The sequence below is a fragment of the Ailuropoda melanoleuca genome, chromosome 3, assembly GCF_002007445.2.
Source record: "Ailuropoda melanoleuca isolate Jingjing chromosome 3, ASM200744v2, whole genome shotgun sequence".
Classification (NCBI taxonomy): Eukaryota; Metazoa; Chordata; class Mammalia; order Carnivora; family Ursidae; genus Ailuropoda; species Ailuropoda melanoleuca.
This window is the reverse complement of record NC_048220.1, coordinates 1,818,794-1,842,012: the sequence shown is the minus strand read 5'-3', so window position 1 is coordinate 1,842,012 and position 23,219 is coordinate 1,818,794. Positions and strand designations below refer to the sequence as shown.

The following is a 23,219-nucleotide window of genomic DNA, read 5'->3' as shown; positions in this document are numbered from 1 at the left end:
AAAAAGCTTCTGCACAGTGAAGGAAACAACCAACAAAACTAAAAGGCAGCCTATGGAATGGAAGAAGATAATTGCAAATGACATATCTGATAAACGGTTACTGTCCAAAATATGTAAAGAACTTACTAAACTTAATACCTCAAAGCCAAATAATCCAGTTAAGTAATAGGCAGAAGACATGAATAACATTTTTCCAAAGAAGACATCCAGATGGCCAACAGACACATGAAAAGATGCTCAACATCACTCATCATCAGGGAAATACAAATCGAAATCATGATGAGATACCACCTCACACCAGTCAGAATGGCTAAAATTAACAACACAGGAAGCAAGAGATGTTGGTGAGGATGTGGAGAAAGGGGAGGTGGGAATGCAAACTGGTGCAGCCACTCTGGAAAACAGTGTGGAGGTTCCTCAAATAATAAAAAAAAAAAAGTAATACCCTAGGACCCTGCAATTGCATTACTGGGTATTCACTCAAAGGATACAAAAATACTGATTTGAAGGGGTACATGCACCCTGATGTTTATAGCAGCGATGTACACAATAGCAAAACTATGGAAAGAGACCAAATGTTTATATGTTCATCAACTAACGAATGGATAAAATGGATAAAGAAGATGTGAGATATATAGATATATATATATATAACAGAGAGAGAGAGATAGAGATTGGACTATTACTCAGCCATCAAAAAGAATGAAATCTTGCCATTTGCATTAACAGGATGGAGCTAGGGTATATTATGCTAAGGAACTAAATTAGAGAAAGACAAATACCACATGATTTCACTCATATGTGGAACTTAAGAAACCTAACAGATAGGGAGGGGAAAAAAAGGAGTGAGGAAAAACAGACTCTTTAAAAAAAATTTTTTTTTTACTTTTTTATTTGAGAGAGAGAGAGCACACATGAGTGGGAGGAGGGCAGAGAGAGAAGTAGACTCCTCATGAGCAGTGAGCCCCAGGGTGTGGGGGAAGCTGGATCTCAGGACCCCTGGATTATTATCGGAGCTACCCCAGGCACCACAAAGCTAACTCTTAACTACAGAGAATGAGCAGAGGGTTGCTGGAGGGTAGTTGGAAGTGGGGGATGGGGTAAGTAAGTGATGGGTATGAAGCAGGGCATGGGTTGTTATATGTAAGTGACCAATCATTACATCCTACACCTGAAACCAATATTACTCTGTATGCTAACTAACTGCAAGTTAAATAAAAACTTGGAAGAAAAAAAAAATAAATCCACGGGACAATTAGATCACTCAAGAGATAAAAGAGAATATTTGGTCTTGGTTCCAATCCATGGGGACATTGTATTTTGGTGGTACAGTGGTCCAAAAAGGAAAGGAGGAGAGAATGAGGAAGGTAGAAAACCAGGGAAGTGTGAAGTCACAGAGGCCATTGGGGTTTGGGGTAGAGGAGTATGGAGAGAAAGCTCTACATTGTCAGACGTTGCACTGAAGACGGAGAGGCCGCAGCAAGTGACTCTGAGAGGCACCATTCCAGCGGCCTGATGGAGGAAAGCACCACTGGAGTCATTTGAAGAGAGAATGGGAAGTGAAGAAGAGTCCACGGCGAATCTGGGCAACTTTTCAGAGGACTTTTCATGCCTCAGAGGGAGGGGTCCATAGCTGGATGGGCCCTTGGGTTCTAGAGAGGCGTCTAGTCGGCTTTTAAGGTGATTCTGCAGCACGTGTTTGCATGTTGGTGGCAATTGAGAGGAAGAAGTTGTTGGTGAAGTACACAATAGGAACAATTGTGGAGGTGACATCCCTGAGCAGGCTGGAGGGGCTGGGGTTGGCACACAGGGTAGGGCTTGGCTCTGTACATTTCCCCATCAAGCGCAGGGACTCGAGACAGAAGCCACCGCCCCACAGCTTCCCCGGAGCTCAGGGACAAGCTTGGGCAATTCCTGCGGGAACTACGTCTCCCGGCAGGCGGTGCGCTCGGTGGCCAATGCGCAGGCGCGCGCCGCCGGCCTCAGCCTGTCCCCTCACAGCCGCCCCGGCCCCTGTTCCGGGCAGGAGCCACCGACGCGTAGGGGGACGGGTTCCTCTTAAAAGAGAAACGGCTGCCGTGCGCGCGAGGTGGGCCCTTGTTCTCCCGCCGCTCTCCGGGCCTGCGCGCGAGGCGGGGGAGGCGCAGGCGCAGTCGGGTTGAGGGCGGGTGGGGGCTCGCAGGTAAGGCCGGGTGGGGGTGGACCGCGGCGGGCGCTCTGGGTGGCCTGGGAGCTGCCTTTGGAATTGGCCTGTCCTACGCCTAGTGAGCGTTAAGTGGGGCGGCCCGAGGCGGGGTGGGAGCGCCCTCCAGACCCCGGTCCCACCCACATTCACCCCGCTGTGAAGAGCGCCCCCAGTAGACACCTCCTCCCCTTCCCCCGTCTGCCAGTAAAGGCAGTAAAGGCCTGTGCTCTCTTCAAGATGAAATTGTTACCCACTCCTCGTCCAACCCCAGTTGAAAATTCTCCGTGAAAATCTCACGCCCCTTTCCCAAAGCTCCCGTTTCTACACTTCAGTGTGCTCGGGGTCAGGCCATTGTTCTCACTTTGACTCTGTCTCCCTACCTCCTACTCCACAGCGCTAGTTTACATGCTCTGTAACGTAAGCTGGGGCGTTTGGGGCCCAATGGCAGCGGATGCTATGAAATGACTTAGTCTTGCCCCCAGTTCACCGGTGAGGAAACTGAGGCCCCAGCGGCGGGCGGAGCCGGGGCCTCGCCGAGATCAGGTCCGCCCATACGCGTGTCTCCTCCACCCTATAGGTCCTGGTGCCCATGGCTTCCTCCCCGGTGGACGCATCTCGCAGGCGGCAGGAGAAGCGGCGGCAGCTGGACGCGCGCCGCAGCAAGTGCCGCATCCGTCTCGGTGGCCACATGGAGCAGTGGTGCCTCCTCAAAGAGCGGCTGGGCTTCTCCCTGCACTCGCAGCTCGCTAAGTTCCTGTTGGACCGGTTAGGGGCCGGGGCGGGGCTGTGGGGAGGGCACCCAGGTTGCACCACCCAGCCCCCTCCCTGGATCAGGTGCCGGCCGGCCCCCTGCTCGTTACATCTGCAGATTTCTCATTTCAGCACAACAGCCTGTGTGATTTGTGGCCTCTCTGGGTCCCTTGCCCTCCTCTTTGTCCCCAGCGAATAGGGCGCCTGAAAGTGTGTGCGTGCTGAGAGCCCAGGGCAGTTGGCCTGGATCCCCACCTAAGCTGCCTCTCTTCTACCCCCCTCCTTCCCCTCGCAGGTACACTTCTTCAGGCTGTGTGCTCTGTGCAGGTAGGTAGCAAATAACTAGCGGTAGGGGGGTCAGGAGCCAGGGAGGGAAGAGGGGCAACAGGGAGTGATGTGACCCAGAAGCACCCTCTGAAAGGGGATGGATCAGAGGGGACCCTGAGTGATTTGGGGAAAAGGGGCGGGGGAGTTGGGGAGCCCAAGGTAGTTTGATGGGGGCAGCCTGTGGAAAAGAGAGCAATGTCTCAGGACCTTGGGGGTTCTGGGCTCTGAAGAATGGTAAACTGAACTAGGGTCTGGCATTGACCCGGGGGGGTTGGGAGACAGGTCTGTGAGGGTGTGGTCCCAGGGTGAGAGGAGGAGGCTTCCCAGCTTACCCTGACTGTTGCCTTTACCACTTCAGGTCCTGAGCCTTTGCCCCCCAAGGGTCTGCAGTATCTGGTGCTCCTGTCTCATGCCCACAGCCGAGAGTGCAGCCTAGTGCCTGGGCTTCGGGGGCCCGGGGGCCAAGATGGGGGGCTTGTATGGGAGTGCTCTGCAGGCCACACCTTCTCCTGGGGCCCCTCCTCAGCCTCCATATCTCCAGAGGAGCCCAAGCCAGTTTCCTGTCCAAATACTGCCCGAAGAAGCTGGTGCCCAGAGGCCAGGAGCGGGCAGGAGCCTGCAGGTAGGCCGCAGGAAAGAAGAGTTGTGGAGAAACGCGAGGGAAAATGGTTCCCATCTCTGTAGCTTAGAACCCCATTTTCTAAAAATTACCCTTTCTCAGTGAAAAAACTATGCTGACAAAGGAATTATATCCTCAAATATATTTTTAGGTATAAAAAGCAAAATAAAGAATAAGATTTATGTTGTATGTTGTGTTACCATTAGTGGAAAAATAAGGGGAGAAAGAGAAAAACATACATATATAATATCTCTGGCAGGGCATGTAGAAAACCAGGCTCTCTGTGGGAAGAACTAGGTGATTGGGGGACTGTATTGGAAAAGAGACTTCAAAGTGTACCTTTTTATACTTTATTTTTTGAATCATGTGAATGTATCATCTCTAAAGTAAAATATCACTTCCCATCCCAGTAGCCTCTGCACCCTCCTTCCCAAAAGTCCTCCCACCACTTCAGACCTTAGAAGTATACCTGTCCTCATCCCCCCAGCCCAGAGTTCCTTCCCCTTTGACCCTACCTGTGCCAACAGGTTTGGAATCTGAGCATGATGAGAGGACTCAGGAGGCCAGGTTGCCCAGGTGAGGTTGGGTTTGGGAGGGAAAGGATAGACTTGGGTGAACAGCGCAGGTGAGGGAGCAGAGCCTGAGGCTTCCCTTCCTTGGTCCAGCAGGGAAGTGGGACCCCTACTGGAGACCTTCCCAACCCCAGGAGAAGAGGGGGAGGAGGAAGATGAGGATGAAGAGGAGATGCTCAGTGATGCCAGCCCATGGACCTACAGCTCCTCCCCAGATGAGCAAGTTGGGGTTGTGGGAAGATGTTGAACAGAACAGGAGGGAGGGAGCAGCTAGCTGGTCAGGGATCCCAAGCTTTCCAGACCCGAGGGGAGGGAAAGGCTTATTGGTGGGGAAGGCAGAAAGAATCGGAGGCTTTGAATTGGGGAAAGGGTATGAAGTTAGGCTTAGAGGAGAATGAAAGCTGAAAGCAGGTGTGAACAGAGATCCTGGGGTAGGGGTAGGGTTGTTCTGAGTTTGGGATCTTTGCAATTTAGGGCCTGGGGTTGGGTTGAAGGCTAGCTGAGAGCCCAGGAAGATAATGCCCTCCTCTTCCTTCTCTTTTCAGCAGTGATCCAGATGCCCCCAGAGTACTTCCTTCCCCTGTCACCCATGCACTTAAGGAGGGGGAGACACCCCCGGCCCCAGCAGCTCCCCTCAGTCCTCTTGCTGTACCATCCTCATCAACATCATCATTGGGTTCTGGAACTCTTCTGCCTACTGAAGTTGGGGTACAGCCGGAACTTAGAGGGACCCCTCAAGCAGCCCAGCAGACTGAGCCCCTGGCCAGGTAACCTGATGGCTGAGACAGAGGGCAGGGGCATCCCGGGACATGGCCCTCCCTCGAGGCCCTCTGCTCCCTCTTTGCTGCCCGTAGCCCTGGGAGTCAGGCCCAGTCTGCTCTGACCTTGGCCTGGGAAGAGGACACGGCCCAGATCGGCCCCAAGAGAATTAGGTAGGACTGGGGGAGGGGGCCTTGGGAAGGGGAGTGAGAGGAGGGGGCCAAGGAGAGCCCGTGGGAGTCCTTATGCTCCTGCCTATCCTCCTCCCCCAGGAAAGCTGCCAAAAGAGAGCTGCTGCCTTGTGATTTCCCTGGCTGTGGAAGGATCTTCTCCAACCGGCAGTATTTGAATGTGAGGCTATGAGGGGCACAGGTTGGGTTCTTTGTGGCCTCAGAGGTATATGAGAAGGGTTTAGTGAGATGCTGAGGTGAAGGAGAAGCTGAAGCAAAGAAGCCTGGGGTGTGGGTGGATAGGAAGAGAAGGGTTGGGTGGACCTGCAGAGCTTACCTACAGTTACTAATCACTAATCCGGACAACTGGTCGGTAAGGCAGAAAAGCAGGCCTCAGGTGCACAGCTGCTGCCCCCCACTGCTGGTTGCACGGGCCCTCCAAGGGTCCCATGGGGATGGCGATGGCACTCTGCAGGCTCTTGGAGTGCTAGCAGCTGTTCCAAGCACTTGATGCGCGTCAAGTCTCTGGATTTTCAAAAGATCCCTAGGGAGTAGGTGCCAACACTGTTCCTCCTGCAGATGAGGAAACTGAGGCACACAGAAAGCTAGTGTGTCGTAGTGCTGGAGTTCCAGAGTCCACACGCAGCCACCTGGCCCTGATGGCTTGAGTGGGTAGTTCTAGTGCCAGAGGACTGGAAGATGCAGCCTAACTGCAGGAGGGGTTTGAGGCAGGAGGAGGAAGGGGCCACAGCACCCACACTTACCCAGAGCCCTCCTGGATTACATCCTGAAGCTGAGGGAGAGCCCAGGTCAGAGGGATAGCGAAGTGAGGGTGGATGGGATTTGGAAGAGGGAACAGGGGCATGTCCCCCATGGTGGGAAAGCTCTGGGATAATAACTTTAGTGGGGCTAGTCAAACACTCAGGAGCCTGTTAATGAAGAGACTGAAGCAGCCTCAAGCCGCAGTTTAACTGCGGGAAAGTGGGATTTTAGGAAAGGGGAAAGCCCATGCAATTTACGGACCCAGGATGTAAAATTAGGTAAGACAGGAGAACTATTTCCCGGACATACTCAGGGAGTTCAAGAACAGACTACCCCTAAAAGTGTTCCAGGTGGAGAGCATGCATATGCGCGCGCGTGTGTGTGTGTGCGTGTGTGTGTTTCCAAAGCAGATTTAGGAAAATGTCATATAATATACACCCATGATGAGCTATTAATAAAGTAGGCAATCTGGGCAATATTATTGTACATTGATATTGAAAAGGGTAATGATACCTACCCGAATTATGTTCTCATTCCCAGCAGACAGCAACTCCGTGGTTAGGGAACCGAGAGTGTCACCAGAATGGCACTTTGTTCAGGGAACTGGGCTTTGTAAGGAAGGTTGTGGCAAAAATGTGAGATAATGCAAGTCAAGGACAGAATAGGATGCGGGCAGAGTTCAGTGTCAGGATGGGATGGGATGCTCGCATTCAGGTGAGAACTGGCCAGGATGATGTGAGCTGATGGTGACAGAACTATTGGGGGAGGCAGAGCAGCCTGCCTGCTGGGCCAGCTCTGGTGGTCTCCCTGACACCACCTGTTTCCTTTCCTAGCACCACAAGAAGTACCAGCACATCCACCAAAAGTCCTTTTCCTGCCCAGAGCCAGCCTGTGGGAAGTCCTTCAACTTTAAGAAACACCTGAAGGAGCATGTGAAACTGCACAGTGGTGAGTGTAGAAATGCTTCCTCATTTCCCTCCTCTGGATGCTGTCACCTCCCTGTGTGGGTGCCTTCACCTCTCTCTGTGAGTGAAGATGTCTTCACTTCCCCCTGCAGGTGCCTTCACTTCTCCGTGTGGGTTCTGTCACCTCCCCCTGGGGGTCCCTTCCCCTCCCCTGTGGGGCCCATCACCTCCTATCTGCAGGTCCCATCACACCCCGCTGTGCGATGGCTCTTATACTCAGTTCTCTGTGTGTTGAGCACCTGCCTGCTTGAGACTGTTGTAGGTGCTGAGATACGAGAGTGAACAAAGAGGGCAGTCCTTACTTCATAAGACGTCCGCTCTAGTGATAACAGGGATACAAAGAGATGTGAAAGCCCAGAAGGAGAGCAAGAGTCTCCCTGGTAGAAAGGGAAGGTGTTTTGAGCAAAGACCCTAGTGAAGAGAGGAATGGAGGCTTGTCCATGTCTGTGGGCAGCACTGGGAATGCCTTGAACTGGCTTCTGTGCGGTGTGTTCCAGGAAGGGAGAGGAGGCCAGGATGTTAGAAAGAAAGGAAAAGAGGTCAGGTAGGTGGTGGGGGCCTCCAAGACTACCATCAGCATGGCTTGGCTTCTGGCCAAACGAGATGGACAGCATCTCAGGGTCTTGTAGAGCAGGACACAGCTGACTTTAAAAGGAGCAAAGTGACTGCCGTGTGGACAAATGGGACTGTAGGAATGTGCAGCACGCAGTGATAGCAGCCTTGACATGCTGGTCCAGTTGGGTTGGTGGGAAGTGGCTAGAGGCTGATGTGAGCATGAAGGTGGAGCCAGAAGGCTGCTGTGAGAAGCATAGACTGGCCACAGGTGGATGGGCAGGAGGGTGTCAAGGCTGACTTGAAGGACTCCAGCCTGGGCAATGGGGCAGAGGTGATGAGATTTCCTGAAAATGAGGGAGAGGCAGGCTTTAGGAAAGGGACATTTTATTTGGGATGTGCTCATTTAGGCATCCCAGAAGATGTGAATCTGGAGTTCAGAGATGTTGGGGGGAAAAATGGGTGGACTGTACCTACACGGAGTGAGCACAGGTAGAAAAGAGTTCTGAACGGGGCAGGTGGGAAGGGCAGCTCCCAAGTGCCCAGTGAGGCAGATGAAGAGAGCAGTTTTTGAGGGGCCAAGTGGAGAGAGTGCTCTTGGGGGCGGGGATGGGTTGTGCCAGGGCTACAAGACTAAGATGAGGACAGGCCGCTGGACGTGGTGTGGGAAGCCACCTTTGACTGGATGACAAGGTGGCGTGCGACAAGGGAGGACGGCCAGAATGGAGTGAGTTCAAGGCAGGGAGGAGCTGGCTAAGTAGAGGGAGTGAGTATGGGTCACTCTCTGGAGTGGTGCTGTGAAGAGAAGTAGAAAAATGGGGTCTTAGCTGGAGGTCTGTGAGTTTGGGGGTACAGAGATGGGAATGATCCCACTGAGAGCAGAGGCTTACCGATGCCCAGGTTGGGGGCTCAGGGGAACCTCCGGTCAGGGAGAAGCGGCCTGTCTGCACCACTGGAGGGCGACTGCAGTGAACAAGGAATATTCACATATATGGGCACGGAAGCAAGTTGGCTGATGGTTTAGGTTGGTGGGGGGATATGTGGTTATTCTCTACTGGCTTCTCTCTTCTTGGGGACTTGAAAAATGAGATCACTGCTGAATGAGCTAGCAGAGAGAGGAGGTGGTATGGAAAATGGCCTTATGGACTCCTGAGAGTGGGAGAGAGAACTGACCAAGAAAATGCAGAGGCATATGGTGGGCCCTTGGGACTTGTGATGAAAAGGAGAGGCTGAGGGATAGGCGAACGGATTGTGGGTAGGGTTTCTGCTCCCCTTACCACACGTGTGTATTCCTGGAGCAGGCCAAGAGTTGTGTTTATCTTGAGTTGGATGTTAATCAAACAGGTACAGCTAAGGGAGAGGGTGGCCAGTGAATTCGTAGTGCGAGTGAAGGAAGGCTACAGAGACACCCTGGAAAGGGATCTGGGTGAAAAGCGTGGAGGGGGGCAGTGGGAAGGCAGTAGGCTGCTGGACTGGCAGGGGGGAATCCCAGGCTTGCTGTAGCAGGACAGAGTAGAAGGACCTTGCTGGAACTAGGATGCTTGGAATTGGAATTTCAAGGAGTGCAGTGATGGGGCGTGACCTAGGAGTGGTGGCTGAAAAGGGTAGGAGACCAGGTCAGTGAGGGTGAGGGAACAGAAATGTGGAGTGCTGGATGTGTAGAAAACAGAGCAATAGCATGAGTTATGGCTGGGGAGTGAGCCTGGAGCCAGAGATTTGGGGAATGTGGTGGAGGAATGGGGAAGAAGGCTGCAGGTGCACATGCGGGGCTGTACATGGTGGTGAGGCAGAGGTCTACAGAATGCCACAAGAAGCAGGGATGCTTCCTGTGTAGCCTGCCCGGAGACTTGGAGGTACAGGAGAAAACCCACAGCAGGACTGTGAGAACTGGAGAAGCACAAAGGGCAGGTGGTTAGTGTTGCTAGGGAGGCAGGCTCAGGGAAAATGGAGATGGGCAGCTGACAGCCACGGGGCACTGCTGGGGGCTGGGAGGGGTGGGATAAGCAGGTTGAATGGGGACAGTACTCCTGTGAGGGTTGGCAGGTGGGCTGGACTGAGGAGGGGCCTCGGCCTGGGGATGGATGCCGGGGTGACCCCTCTGAACCCGCAGACACCCGGGACTACATCTGTGAGTTCTGTGCCCGGTCTTTCCGCACCAGCAGCAACCTCGTCATCCACCGGCGCATCCACACTGGAGAGAAACCCCTGCAGTGAGTGTGGGGGTGCATGGGCGGGGAGGTAGGGCTGCCAGGGAGACCAGCAAGACACTGGGACAGCTGGAGGCAGGGGGAACCCCTGGAGAAGTCAAGATGGGCTGAAGCCCTGTCCTTCCCTCCGCTGTCCCTGGCTCAGGTGTGAGATCTGCGGGTTCACCTGCCGCCAGAAGGCCTCCCTGAACTGGCACCGGCGCAAGCACGCAGAGACAGCCGCTACTCTGCGCTTCCCCTGTGAGTTTTGTGGCAAGCGTTTCGAGAAGCCAGACAGCGTTGCAGCTCACTGCAGCAAAAGCCATCCAGCCCTGCTCCCAGCCCCACAGGAGTCACCCGGCCCATTGGAGGCCTGTCCCAGTGTCTCTGCCCCTGTGACCCCGAGGTCTGGTGATGAGTCCAGGCCTTCTGTGGCTCCTCAGGCTCTGACTGTGCTCCCTCAGCAGTGAGCATTCCTGAGCTCTGAGGAGCCAGACCCTGGAGACTGAAGAGGAGCAAGGAAGGGAAATGCCAGGTACCTGGTCTCCAGAAGCCAGGGTCACAGGGAGTGCAAGGTGGGGGCAAAAAAACAAGCCAGGCTACTTTAGTCTTCCTAGAGGGCAGAATAAACCCAGTATTTTACATGGATATGTGTGGGCAGAGTGAGTATTTTGGCACCTGGCGCGCAGGAATCCTGATTCCTTTGGAAGCAGGCTCTGCTAGAATATGCCTGCGTGCACCATAGGTGTGGGCTGTATTCCTCTCTCCGCAGGCCCCTACCTCAAGGACCCGGCTTTCTTTCCCAATTTGCTTTCGCACTTTGCAGTCCTTTTCTGTGGAGTGTCAAACCTATTCGTGCACTCAAGAAGGGCAGGCTGTGACATGGAGAGTACTGGGTCATTCCAGAGGGATGGGTTGGAACAGGAATGGAGGTGTGTGAGCCTGAGCCACATTTGTACTCTGCATTGACCAAGAGAACCAAGTGTATAGGCTCGAAGAGTCTTGCCTTCCAGTGCAAGATCAAGGGGGCTATACATGCAAGATCACTGAGATACCTTGGGAGGGGACATCTTAGAACTTCAAAAGGGCCTGGCTCTTGCATCACTCCTGAAGTCTGCAAAGACAGCAGCCTCAGCTTTGACAAAGGACGCTCTTGCCATCTGGAACCCAAACAAACAAGCTTTATTTCACCAGTCATAAGCAAAAAAATCGCTGGCCAATTCCAGATTTTCTACCCTGCACTACTGACTCTGTGGAGCTCAGTTTTCCCATGGCTCTAAGCTTGATTTGGAAATAACATTCTGATGCAATACTCTTGGCAATACTCTGCTTTGTAGACCCCATGTGGTCTCAGTCTGGGTCCCAAAGTTAATGTCCTCCTGCCTAGCTGGAGAATATCGCCCTGAGAGGCACTTTGACCTGGACACCATCAGGTCTGTCCTGCCCAGCTCCATTGTGGGTGGACATTCTCTGCCTGGCGGCAGGCTGGTTGGTTCTGGCATGATGTCTTTCACTGAAATGAGCTGTCCCATCCGTCATCTCTCTGCCTACAAATTTCCCGTCTCTGAGCCCAGGAAGAAAGCAGCAGAGACTCAAGTAGAACCAAGAGGCAAGAAGACCACAAGGCGGGTGGGTTGTCCCTGTGGCCATATCTGTGATCACTACCTGAAGAGGCAGGACAACAAAAGTAGGCAGGAAGGAGAGCTAGGGGAGACTCAGGCTGGAAAAAGGGGATGGGACAAAAGCAGATAGAACACAGGTGGGAAAACGGGAAAGAAACATCTGAGGGCACGGCAGCAGCAATGGGAATACACCAATACCTGGGCTCCCTTCTGTGTCTAGGTTTTCCTGACTCCCTGCACCGACACCACAGGGGGAGAGCAGGAAGGAGGGGGGACAGGAAGAGCTGACCAGGGAAGTCCATGTAGGGGCGTGGCAGGAGTCCCGGTGAAGGGCTACCATGGAAGGCGACAGCCAGCCACGCTGTCTTTGCAGAGACCTCCCTCTGCCGCGGAGCCCCACCATCCCTGTGGCAGTGAGTCAGTACTTGCCAGCCTACTACAGAGAAGCTTCCCAGCTAGTGTCCCTTAACTGGACACAAAAATTTTGTCCAGCTTTTCCTGTTCTGCCTGCGCAGCAAAGACGAGCGCAGCTCCCGCGGTGGCTTGGGTGGCCGCGGTGGCGGCTCGAGCACGTGTGTGGGCCCGCTGGTGCTGGGAGAGCGAGCGACTGTGGCTGAAACACTTGCCGCACTCGGCACATTCTGCCGGCCGCTCGCCCAGGTGTGTCTTGCGGTGCAGCGCCAGCTTGGAGCCCACGCTGAAGGCCTTGCCGCACTCGGGGCACTTGTGGGGCTTGTGGCCAGCGTGGTTGCGCCGGTGCACGTTGAGGTTGGATACGCACGTGAAGCGTTTGCCACACAACTCACAATGGTAGGGCTTCTCGCCTGTGTGCGTGCGCCGGTGCTTGGTGAGGTCAGAGCGGTCGCTGAAGCGGCGGCCGCACTCGGCACACGGAAAGGGCCTCTCCCCCGTGTGTATGCGCTGGTGCACCACTAGGTCGGAGCGCTGCCCGAAGCCCTTGCCGCACGTGGCGCATGCGTGCGGCCGCTCTCCCTGGTGGCTGCGTCTGTGGCGCAACAGGGTGGAACTTTCGCTGAAGCGGCGCCCGCAGTCCCCGCACGCGTAAGGCTTCTCACCCGTGTGCGTTCGCTGATGGCGCACCAGCGTGGCGCTCTCCAGGAAGCCCTTTCCACACTCCGGGCACTTGAAAGGCTTCTCACCTGAGTGCGTCTGCAGGTGTCGTGTTAGTGTGGAGCTCTTGCCAAAGCTCTTCCCGCACACGCTGCACTGGTGTGTACCCGGAGCACGCGGCCGAGGAGCTGTGGCGTCACCAGGGCTCCGAGCCGCGTGGATGCGTGCGTGGCTCCGCAGCCCTGCGTAGCTGCGGAAGGCCCGTGGGCACTGTGCGCAGCGGTGGACCGGGTCGAGAGGCGTGGTGGGTGTCCCCCACGGGTGCGCCCGCGCCTGGTGGAAGCGTAGCGCACTCTGACGGAAGGCGCGGGCGCACAGGGGACAGCGGCAGGGCCGCTCGGGGGGATGCCAGCGGCGACGGTGCAGCAGCAGAGCTGAGAGGTGTGGAAAGCTGCGGCCGCAGGCGCGGCAAGGGCAGGAGCGGCTGCGCTGTCTGTGTGTGCTCTGGTGCAGGTCAAGGCGGCCACTATGACGGAAGCTCTGGCCGCACTCATTGCAGATGTAGAGCGTCTGGCCAGCATGTGCGCGTCGGTGTGCACGGAGGTCGGCGGCCAGTGCATAGCGTTCACCACAGTCTAGGCAGCGGTAGCGGCTGTCGCCGCCATGGGCGCGCTCGTGGCGCAGCAGCACCGAACTGTAGCGGAAGCTCTTGCCACACTCACTGCATACATAAGGCCTTCCTGACGCCGCGGCCGCCGCTGCTGCGGCGAACATGGTGAGGGCTAGGCTGGGGTGCCCTCGGGATGCGGGCCGGGGGCCAGGCTGGCAGGGCAGTGTGCCACTCCCACGCCGGCGTCCACCGCCTCAAACCGTGCGTTATTTTCGGTTTTCTGAAGGCCTACAAAGGGAGTAGCAGAGGGAAGAAGGGGAGGCCTGGAAAACTGGTCTGCAGATTCCAGGTTCCTTCTTTTGCGGGCAGGCTCTGCAGCTTTTTCTAGGGTGGGCTGCAGCCAGGTTCACCCTTCACCCTGAGCCCTACAGGGAGAAAGTCACTGTAAGCCACAGTAACAGCCGCAACAGCTACACTTTGGGGAAGGGGGAGGCAAGCACAGGGTCCCTATTTCTTGTAACTTCCTCAGCTAGGCCATCTCCTGGATTCCATTCTCCAAGAGGAGGCAAAGCCATAGGACTCCTAGAAATATTGGGGGCGGGGGGCTCCTCATGCCATCAGGAAGGGTGAGGGATTCAGAGAGGGAGTTTGCTTCCAGAACTCTGCTTGGCAGGGCATGAGGAGTACCCAGCCTATTTTCTGTCCTTAGATCAGAGGTGTTGGTCTGGAGATGCACTAAGGAAACACCAAGGAGGGGTGGGCAATGAGAAGGCCCCTAGGCCTAAACCACATCAACACCTTCCTCTGAGACCCTGATTTCCTAAGTCACCAATGGGAACCTAGCCAGATCTGGTCTGGAAGGACAAGAAGGGCAATGAGATGAAGCAGAAACCTGTACAGATGCAGCAGTTTGGGCAAAAGTCTCAGAAAGGGCTGGGGCCTGGGCAAGGGATGGTTATCTGAGAGACCCCAAAGTATTGTACCTTGCCTTTGGACAGTACCTGATAATCACTCCACACCAGTACACAGCCTAAAAGTTCCCTGGCCTAGCCTTGAGAAAGCAACTCAGGACCCAGGAAAGGGGCAAAAAGGAACATGAATAACCCATAAAGAATAATATTGAAAGTTAATGGCATTATTTTAGAAGTGCTTTTCACATTTTCAGCAAACCTGCAGAGAAGGAAGAAGCATTCCTTCCTAATTCTCAGGTCATCCAAGTTGTTTGCAAACATTCTGCAGACTTTTCTCATTGCCCTAGCTCCAGGGATCTGAGAACCCAGAGTAGCAGAGAAGCCCCTTTATGGGGATGGGATCTGATCTGCTATCCTCTTTATCTCAAATGTTATCCCTGAACCCTTTTGACAAGTTGGTCCAGGTAGCTGTCTGGGAGCAGGATCAGCCTGTCTGTACAGAACCTCCTGTGGGCCTCATCACTGACTACTCTCCCTCAAGGCTCATGGACTGGTCCCAGCTAAATTCAGTGGAGATGAGGTATAGTTGCTGTGAGTTATAGGCTGTGTCACTCAACAGGTCAAGGAGAGGAAGCAAACAAAATGGTCAGCAGTCACTTTCTTATTGGCAGATGGAAACATCATAAATACCCAGGGCTTGGTTAAAACACCCCATAAATGGGAGCCATTGAAAAAAAGCCTTGAAAGCCACAAACCTTCAGGGGTGGGCTCTGGAGTTTCTGCTCCCCTCCACATTGGGCAGGAGTGGCCAATATAGGATGTTCTCTTCTCATGCCTTTGGAGCAGGATGTTCTGTACCCTGCAGGGATGAAGTAAGAGGGACAACATGAATTTACATTGAGCAAAGGGCACAGAGGCAGGGAGAGAAAGAAGAGGGGAGTATTTTCTGGTGGAGGGTATTGTTTTAATGGACATTTTCAAATATAAAAAACTAAAGAATAATATGAATCACTCCCTCATCTTTAGCATCTATCTACATTTTGCATTTTGCTCTTCTGTTTCATCTATCACACTCCTCTCCCACACATTTGCTCTCTCTCTCTCTCTCTTTTTTTTTTTTTGGTCTGAAGTATTTTAAATCCCAGACATCTTATTCACAGAGAATGAGTTTAAGCAAAAGCTGCAAGCAGGGGCAAGAGCCCCTCTGCAGACCTGAAAGCAGTCTTCAGAGACAATCAGTTCTTCCAGAGGGAACTTTCAGCCCAGACACTTGGGCTGTCTATTCTAGGTTGTCAGTTCAAAAGAGTGTTTGCCTCATGTGAATAAAACCTTCCCTCAGGACTCAGTGTTTGATCCCAATGCCAAAGAGAACAATGCACATGCTGGTGAGGGTTCCACCTCACTTGAGAGACTCCAGGGACCACGGCACCTATCAGGCCAAGTTTCTGGGAACCCACCCTTTTCCTCCTAGGGCACAGGCCCAAGGAAGGTAAGACAAACGCACAAACACAAACATGCATAAATAAATGTCATATAAACAAAGATACAATTTCCCCCCATTACAAATGTGGTAAGACAGACCCTATCTAGGGGGCAGGTTTGGTAACTGAGTGCCAGAGTACACCCCTCAAGTCTCTCTTCTGTACCTCACCCCATGCTGGAGTTTGCCCTGGAAGAAAAGGGGTCTATGCCTGGAAGGAAATCTGAAAGAAAAAAAAATATATTACTGTACAAAAAAAAAAAAAAAAAAGAATAGGAGGGAAAAAAAAGGTACAAGAGGGCTTAGAAAGAGGGAAGGAGGTAATTATGTGTGAGTTGGTGAAAAGTCCTAACCATTCAATACTTTAAAATATTTTAGAAAAAAAATTTTTTAGTACTTTTCAAGCATTTAATACTTACAAATATTTATAAATACCATAGACGTAATTAATAAAAATAGGTTTTAAGTAAGATAAGCTAATGAAAAAATTAACATTCACATTAAAAATAAACTTCTGAGTTTTATATATCACTTTATTTTTGTTTCTTAATAGATATTGCAGATATTTCATACCACATCTAACCATATCTAACATTACAGATCAAGAGTATGGTAGTTAATCAGGATTTAGTACATTAACAATCTATGAGAGCAGTTTAGTTCTTTTTCTTCTGAGTTGTGTCCTTCTGTTAGTACAAAGATTTTCTTCCCTGGTTATCTGTTCTGCCAGGCCAATATTTCTGGGGCAGGATGAAGAGACAAGTGATCATCTTGCAATTCCTCCATCTTGAAGTCAGAGCTGGGTAAAGCTGGTGCAGGCGTGGGCTGAGGGCTGTCACTACAGTAGCCATGAACCATATGTGACTGAGCATTTGAAATGTGGCTGGTCCAAACTGAGATATGCTGTAAGGGTCAAATACACTCCTAATTTCAAAGATTTAGTATGAAAAAAGAATGCAAAATATCTCATTAATAATGTTTAATGTTGATTTTATATTGAAATGGTAATATTTTCGATATACTGGGTTAAATGAAATGTATTATTAAAATTAATTGCCTACTTTGGAGCCTTTCCATTTATAGTTCCACCTGTAAAGTCCCTTCCCCTCTTCACTCAGGGCTCTGCTCCAGTAACCCCTCCTCAGAGAAGCTCTGCTGAGCACCTTCACACCCCATAGCCCCATCCCCTTACTTGGCTTTATTCTGAATAATCAATGAAAGTAACAGGAAACAGTAGTCCCATCCATTCTAGGAAGCCTTCAGCCCCTTTTCTAGGCAAGGATGGAGGGTGGAATCTAGAACACCAGAATGGCTACTCCTGACCTAACGAAACAAGATCCAGTACTTCAGAAGAAGTTGCCCCTTTCAGCTTCAGATCCAGTCTGACATGTGAAAGGAACTGCTGGAAATAGGAGAGACAGCTGCTTTCCATCCCAAGTGCCCAAGCCTGATCATGATCCAAGTACACTCATTGGGAAGTTTTGTCTTCACAAAGATTTTCCTGTGAACTGGAAAGTGTGGAGAAGATAAGGGATGTTGGCAGGAAGAGAACACACATAGTAGAATAGTCTATTCTCTATGTTCCTTTGACACATGGGCAAAACTGCAACCCAAAGGGGGCAGAGCATGCCAGAATTGGGATGGGGAAGGGACTATACATGGTGTTTTGCACCTTCCCTGGCCCTAGCAAGAAGTTGGGCACAGAGGGCACGCAATGCTTTTTAAGAATGATGCATTAATCTGGAATACAATTCTTTCAAATGTTAGGTTACTGGAGGACAAGACCTCTCTGCAGTCATCTTATCCTCCATAGCCCTATCTACTGCATATACTGCAAATACTCTGCTTTGGTTTTCTGAAATGGAACTGTACCATCCGGCTGGGAACCACAAAGGCAAGTGTCCAAATTCTGGTTCTTCCATTACTAGCTGTGTGACCTTGGACAGGGGACTTCAGGTGTCTGACACTCCTGCCTGGGAAAACTCTGTAAAGGAAGCTATTATAACGTTTCATATGAAAAGAAGGTTAAAATATGTGTAAGTCTGAAAACTGTGGTTGCTGAGTTTTTAGGTTTCACCCTCTTCAGGACAGTTCCTCTGAAGAGGGATCCTGAATGAGGGGTCCGACTCCTACCTCCACCCTAAGGATCCTAAACGTTCTGCAAGTTTTTTTTTTTTTTTTTTTACTCCTTCCCCGCTCCCCCCCGCCCCAAAAGAATCCTTCTTCACATGGTTAGAGCAGCGTGGGTATTCCATAGCCCCATGCCACACCCCGGGAACTTTCTGAGTAATCAGGGAGGCTGGTTATTCAGTTTAGGGCTTGTTGCCTGGTACTTAACGGGAAAGTGCGCACAACTATTCACCGAAAAGAGGAACGCCACACCTGAGTAGGTCGCAGCGCAGCCAATCCCAGGCGCCTCAGTCAACTTTCGTCACGAGTTGCTAGGCAGATTCTCCTTGGGAGAAACTTCCCACCCGCGGTCCTACCCCAGCTCCTCGCCCCTGGCGCCAGCCCACCAAAAACGTAGTGAGGAGTCGGGGGCGATTAACGCCAACAAAGCCTGGTGGCTGACACTGCCCTTTTAATCCGTCTTAGCCCGGCGATGTCTGCGTCGTGGGTCCGCCGGCCCCGAAGGTCACCGGGGGAAGACGGGGGAGGACAGGCAGAGGGCAAGGCCTGGGAGGCGCAGGCCGCTCGGCAGCCGCTGGCGTGAACCGACCAATCGCTCGTTCCGCCGTGCCTCCGCGTCACTTGTTGCCGGGGCGGCGCTCCCCACAGCTGCAGACGGTAGCCGCCAGGAGCGGAGGGAAGACGGGCGACAGTTGGGGATCGCTGCCCCGCGCCAACCCTGCCCTCCCAGTCCCTCAGTCCCCTCACCGGTCGCCGACTGGCTCCTTGTACACCACGCGGTTCCCACTCAGCTTGCTCGCCGACACCCGCCTCCCGGACTTCGGGACTAGGGCGTTGAAGGGAGGAAGGGTCTGGCGGAGCGCGCGGCCGCCGAGTGGGGAGAGCTGGGCGGCGCCTCAGGATAGGGAGTCACGCTCCAGTCCCGCTTTCCCCGGCTGGCCAGTGGTCGGCCTCATGTGGGCCGCGTCACCGGTTGCTGGGATGACTAGAAGGCGTAGTAACTCTCTCCTGACTATTCGGCGTCGCCAGCCCTGGTCCAGAAAGCTGCAAGGGGGCAGGGCTACCACTGGGAACCAAATACCGCCTCCCTCTCCGACAAGGCTCCTCCTTCTTCCCATGCTTAGCCAATCTCTGCCTCCTGTTTTGTCCGCTCGTCCCCGGGGGCCTGATCCCGCCCAATCAGAGGAAAGGGCGCTGAGCTCCTGCTGCGGCGGAGTTCCGCGTGCCCAGTCTAGCCTTCCAGCTGCTCGCGCGCTCAAGGGAGCGCGGACCGGAGTCCCCGCTGGGGCTGCCTTCCGGCTGATGGGTTCCTGGCGTGGAGCGACCGCGGGGGCCACCCTCCCAAATCGTCCCAGTAGTGAGTGACTTTTTACAGTGAGGCTACACTTGGTACCTATTATCACGCTTACTTCTCCCCACAGCTCTGCCTTGGGGGTTCCCACAAATGAATGACCCGCCCAAGGGCGCAGTGCCAGGGTTGGGGATACTCCTGGTCGGCTTTCCAGGCGCCTTTTCAAGAGCTGCTAGGCAGAGCTCCTCGTCCAAATGTTGAGACTTCAGTGTCTTCCACTGAGAGGTGGAAATGCAGTTGGGAGCATAACGGTCCCTTCTTCAAGGCTACTGATCATCCAGAGCAGACTCTCAGGGATGGCTCTCAGGATCATTCTTTACCTGCTCTAATCTTCCTTTCGAGAACCCTTAGTACTGCTCCTCCTGCTACACGTCCAGAGTTTCTGTCCCTCTGCTCTGCTCAGGGGCCCCCTAAATCACTGTGCATTTAGATCCCTTATGCCCTACCCCCGGTTCAGCCTGGAATGCTATTCTGCTTTTAATTCCAACCATTCTTAACAGTTTAGACAAAATGCCATCTCCATTAATCCATGCTGGAATGCCTTCCACCCTCGGTCGTGGGTGTGCATCCAGGCTGCAATGCAGCCCTCTGCATGTTGGTATAGTCAGATGATAGCTGTCACCTCTGTAGTTAAAGGACAGGCTTTATCTTACTCATAGGCGATGCCCTGAAGCATGAGCACTGCACATCACAGGTGCTCAATGAGTGTTTGCTGACCCCCGTGTGACAGTATTGTGGAAGTAGTACAGGGATGGTAACAGCAGGCAAGGAAGCAGGTCTGGGGTGATGAGGGCCTGAACCAGGAAGGGATGAAGGTGGGAGAAGTAGAAAAGGAAAATGTGCTTGCTGTAAAGTGCCATATGCAGATAAGGTAATGTTATGCAGAAGATGACTAGTTGAGAATAATTCCAAAGACTTTCAGGCCTGAGAAATGGATTAATCAGGACATTTCTGGACTCATTGTTCAGCATTGATGACATGTGTTTAAGGGACACTGACACAGTTGGCCAATTCCGGAGGAGTGACTAGGATAGTGATAAATACATTACATAATTGAAGAGGCTGGGGACATTTAACCTGCAAAAGAGAAGCATAGTCATGACTGTACACAAAATTTGACAAACTGTCATTTGAAAGTGGTCTGGATTAGACAACTTTCTTTTATGTAGCTATGGAGGAAAGAACCCAATGGAGGGAAAATGCAGGGGGATGGATTTTTATTTCCTGTGGGAGTCATTACAGAAGGGGATAATAATCGGAACAGGAATACTGAGTTTAGTGAAAGAAAGAAGGTCAAGATGAAGTTATGTGCATGTTTGTTAACTTGAAAATATCTGACCCAGATGGTTGCCTTTCAGTACAAAATTTGTTATCCTTACAGGCCACAAGAGGCATAAGACACCATCTGTATTTAGTATCATTTACCATATACTTTAGAATCATGTACATATCTTATCTCCCCTACTAAATTGTAAGCTTGAGGGCATTCTTACTGAGTGCAATTTTCTGAATGCCTGCTTACATTCAAGGAAGTGAGTTGAGAATTAGAGACAAAACGGAAACCGAGTCTCTTGAGGAGTGCTATGGGAAGACAGACCTCCATGGTTTATGCCTTCCCATTATATGTCAAGTGTAAAGTAGTATAAAGCTAGAACAGGAAGAATGGGATAATTCTGCTATAGGTCATCAGCAAATTCCATAGATTTAACATGTAGCCAAGATTTTGTAGCAGGATGATGGTGACAATGATTTCCACACCCTGGGAGCTTTCTGCCAATGTAGAGATGCTGGAATTGGGTTGGGATGGAGAGATGGGATAAGCAGGAAAGGAGTTTGCGTACTTTTGCTCTAGACTGAGGACAAAATGTACGTAGATGCAGATCAGAATTCTGTGGAGGATGATGAGTGGAGCAGGGCAGGAGTTCTAGGAAATGGAGAGGGTAGAGGTGTTGAGAAAGGAAACTCAAAGTAACTTGGCTAATTCAAAGAATCCCTCCCTCCAAAAAGACTTTATTGAGGGTACACTGAGTTCCACCTGGCTGGGCAATGGGAATACAGAAATGTGCCCATCACTTGCCCTTACAGTATGGTTAGAAGAATTTATGCCACACTCAAGAGTTTGGGCTTCTCTCATTGGTTAGGGGAGGAGCCATGGTGCATCAGGTTTTGTAAAGACTAGGAAGTTAGAAGTGAAAAGATGAAGCTATGAGAGTGGATGACATTTCCCAGAGAGACTGTAGGTGGATAAGAAGGAGACTGAGGGTAGAACCCTAGAGCACTAATCTCCAAAAGGTGGCAGCTGTAGAAGCAATGAAGACTTTGAGAAAAAGGAGGGTCAAGACAGGGTGAGGTGTTTTTCTTTTTTATAAGATTTATTTATTTGAGAGAGAGATTGAGAGAGAGCACATGTAGAGGGAGAGAGGGAGAGCCTTGAGCATAGAGCCTGACACAGGGCTTGATCACCGGCCCCCGAGACAACGACCTGAGCTGAAACTAAGGCTTGGACAATTAACCGACTGAGCCACCCAGGCACTCCAAGATAGGGTGAGGTTTTGGATCCCATGTGAGGAAATGGTCAGTGCCCAATGCTTGCATAAGTCCAGTAATGTCATGGCAACATCATTCCATTGGGTTTGATCAGAGGGCACTGTTAGTTGTTTAAGAAGAGAGAGGCAGAAAAGAGTAAGAGTACTGAATATTTATTCATTGTGGGCATGTGGCACATAGTACATGCTTTACATTGCAGTTGAGAGGCAAATGAAAAGTAAGTAAGCAGAGTTAAGGGTATAGACCAGTATTTAAATCCATTGTTTGAAATGTGAGCCTGATCAAATAAAATTTGGAAGGCTTGCTGTTACAGTGATATAAAGACAGAACAGTTTCAATTCCATTTAGTTCCTGTATTGCTAAATACAATGTTTCTGTTCTTCAAGTATTCCAATTTCAGTCCCATTTACAGTAAAAACATTGGCCTCTAGAACATGATAGCTTCTATTGATTCCCAAATAACTCCACAGATGTCAACTGACAGTTTCCCAATAGTAGAAAGAACCAAGTACAGAAAAGTGAACTCTAACAATCTAGAATGAGAACAGGAAAGAATAGACAACCCAATAAAATTCTGAAATGCAGATTTTATTTTTTTAAGCAATGAGGGTTTTTATTCATTTCAAGTTGCAAACATATTGTAAAGCCAATCAAAATGGTTTTCAGGAAATAAGAGAAAAACAACCTATAAATTGCATCAACAACACATATTAATTTTAATGATGTGACACAGAGGACTAATGTCTTTTAAATATATTTTTTCAAATTTTTATTTAAATTCCAGTTAACATGTAGTGTAATATTGGTTTCAGGAGTAGAATTTAGTGATTCCTCACTTACATATAATACCCAGCGCTTGTCATAACAAGTACCCTCCTTAATACCCAACACCCATTTAGCACCCCCCCCCCGAACACATCCCTCCATCAACACTCAGTTTGTTCTGTATACTTAAGAGTCTCTTATGGTTTGTCCCCCCCCTTTTTTCCCTCCTTCCCCTGTGTTCATCTGTTTTGTTTCTTAAATTCCACATGAGTGAAATCATATGGTATTTGTCTTTCTCTGACTTGTTTCACTTAGCATCATACACTCTAGTTCCATCCGTTATTGCAAATGGCAAGATTTCATTCTTTCTGACGGCTGAGTAATATTCCATTGTGTGTGTGTGTGTGTGTGTATACACACCACATCTTCTTTGTCCATTCATCAGTTGATGGACATTTGGGCTTTTTCCATATTTTGGCTATTGTGGATAGTGCTGCTATAAACATTGGGGTGCATATGCCCCTTCGAATCACTATGTTTGCATCCTTTGGGTAAATACCTAGTAGTGCAATTGCTGGGTCATAGGGTAGTTCTATTTTTAGCTTTTTGAGGAACCTCCATACTGTTTTCCAGAGTGGCTGTACCAGTTTGCAGTATAAGAGGGTTCCCCTTTATCTGCATCCTTGCCAACATGTGTTGTTTCCTGTTCTGTCAATTTGAGCCATTCTGACAGGTGTGAAATGATATCTTGTCGTGGTTTTGATTTGTTTCCCTGATGATGAGTGTTGTTGAGCATCTTTTTATGTGTGTGTCAGCCATCTGGATGTCTTCTTTGGAAAAATGTCTATTCATGTCTTCTGCCCATTTCTTTTTTTTTTTTTTTTA

General features: G+C 51.1%; 2 protein-coding genes across 20 annotated transcripts; one reads left to right on the top strand and one right to left on the bottom strand.

The window, feature by feature from the left end:
* Positions 1–1,963: 1,963 nt before the first annotated feature.
* ZNF692 (zinc finger protein 692) lies at positions 1,964–10,495 on the top strand. 11 transcript variants are annotated; one of them, XM_019793408.2, is made up of 13 exons: positions 2,234–2,264; positions 2,580–2,674; positions 2,763–2,950; positions 3,231–3,262; positions 3,621–3,884; positions 4,409–4,457; positions 4,547–4,672; positions 4,999–5,220; positions 5,308–5,385; positions 5,485–5,563; positions 6,978–7,092; positions 9,772–9,871; positions 10,014–10,495. In XM_019793408.2, exons 3-13 carry the CDS (start codon positions 2,775–2,777, stop codon positions 10,315–10,317), a joined length of 1,545 nt encoding a protein of 514 aa, XP_019648967.1. In that variant the 5' UTR covers positions 2,234–2,264; positions 2,580–2,674; positions 2,763–2,774; the 3' UTR covers positions 10,318–10,495. The 11 variants fall into 11 exon arrangements, with proteins under 11 accessions (XP_034511666.1, XP_011215726.1, XP_011215725.1 ...); XM_034655775.1 differs by lacking the exons at positions 2,234–2,264; positions 2,580–2,674 and adding an exon at positions 1,964–2,089 and having other exon boundaries at positions 4,550–4,672; positions 5,002–5,220; XM_011217424.3 differs by lacking the exons at positions 2,234–2,264; positions 2,580–2,674 and adding an exon at positions 1,964–2,089 and having other exon boundaries at positions 4,550–4,672.
* Positions 10,496–11,006: 511 nt separating this feature from the next.
* ZNF672 (zinc finger protein 672) lies at positions 11,007–18,724 on the bottom strand. Of its 9 annotated transcripts, none has more exons than XM_034655782.1 (4): positions 17,924–18,724; positions 15,643–15,764; positions 14,817–14,920; positions 11,007–13,575 (listed from the first exon to the last, which is right to left on the bottom strand). In XM_034655782.1, the coding sequence occupies exon 4, from the start codon at positions 13,312–13,314 to the stop codon at positions 11,935–11,937; it is 1,380 nt and encodes a 459-aa protein (XP_034511673.1). In that variant the 5' UTR covers positions 13,315–13,575; positions 14,817–14,920; positions 15,643–15,764; positions 17,924–18,724; the 3' UTR covers positions 11,007–11,934. The 9 variants fall into 9 exon arrangements, with proteins under 9 accessions (XP_034511673.1, XP_034511677.1, XP_034511675.1 ...); XM_034655786.1 differs by having other exon boundaries at positions 11,007–13,438; XM_034655784.1 differs by having other exon boundaries at positions 15,708–15,764.
* Positions 18,725–23,219: the final 4,495 nt, after the last annotated feature.

Bases quoted from the DNA above. Each gene is read 5' to 3' on its own strand.
- ZNF692 (XM_019793407.2), top strand. From the start codon at position 2,775: ATGGCTTCCTCCCCGGTGGACGCATCTCGCAGGCGGCAGGAGAAGCGG. The intron at 2,951-3,230 runs GTTAGGGGCCGG...TTCCCCTCGCAG, and splicing joins GCTAAGTTCCTGTTGGACCG to GTACACTTCTTCAGGCTGTG. The intron at 3,885-4,408 runs GTAGGCCGCAGG...CTGTGCCAACAG, and splicing joins GAGCGGGCAGGAGCCTGCAG to GTTTGGAATCTGAGCATGAT.
- ZNF672 (XM_034655782.1), bottom strand. From the start codon at position 13,314: ATGTTCGCCGCAGCAGCGGCGGCCGCGGCGTCAGGAAGGCCTTATGTA.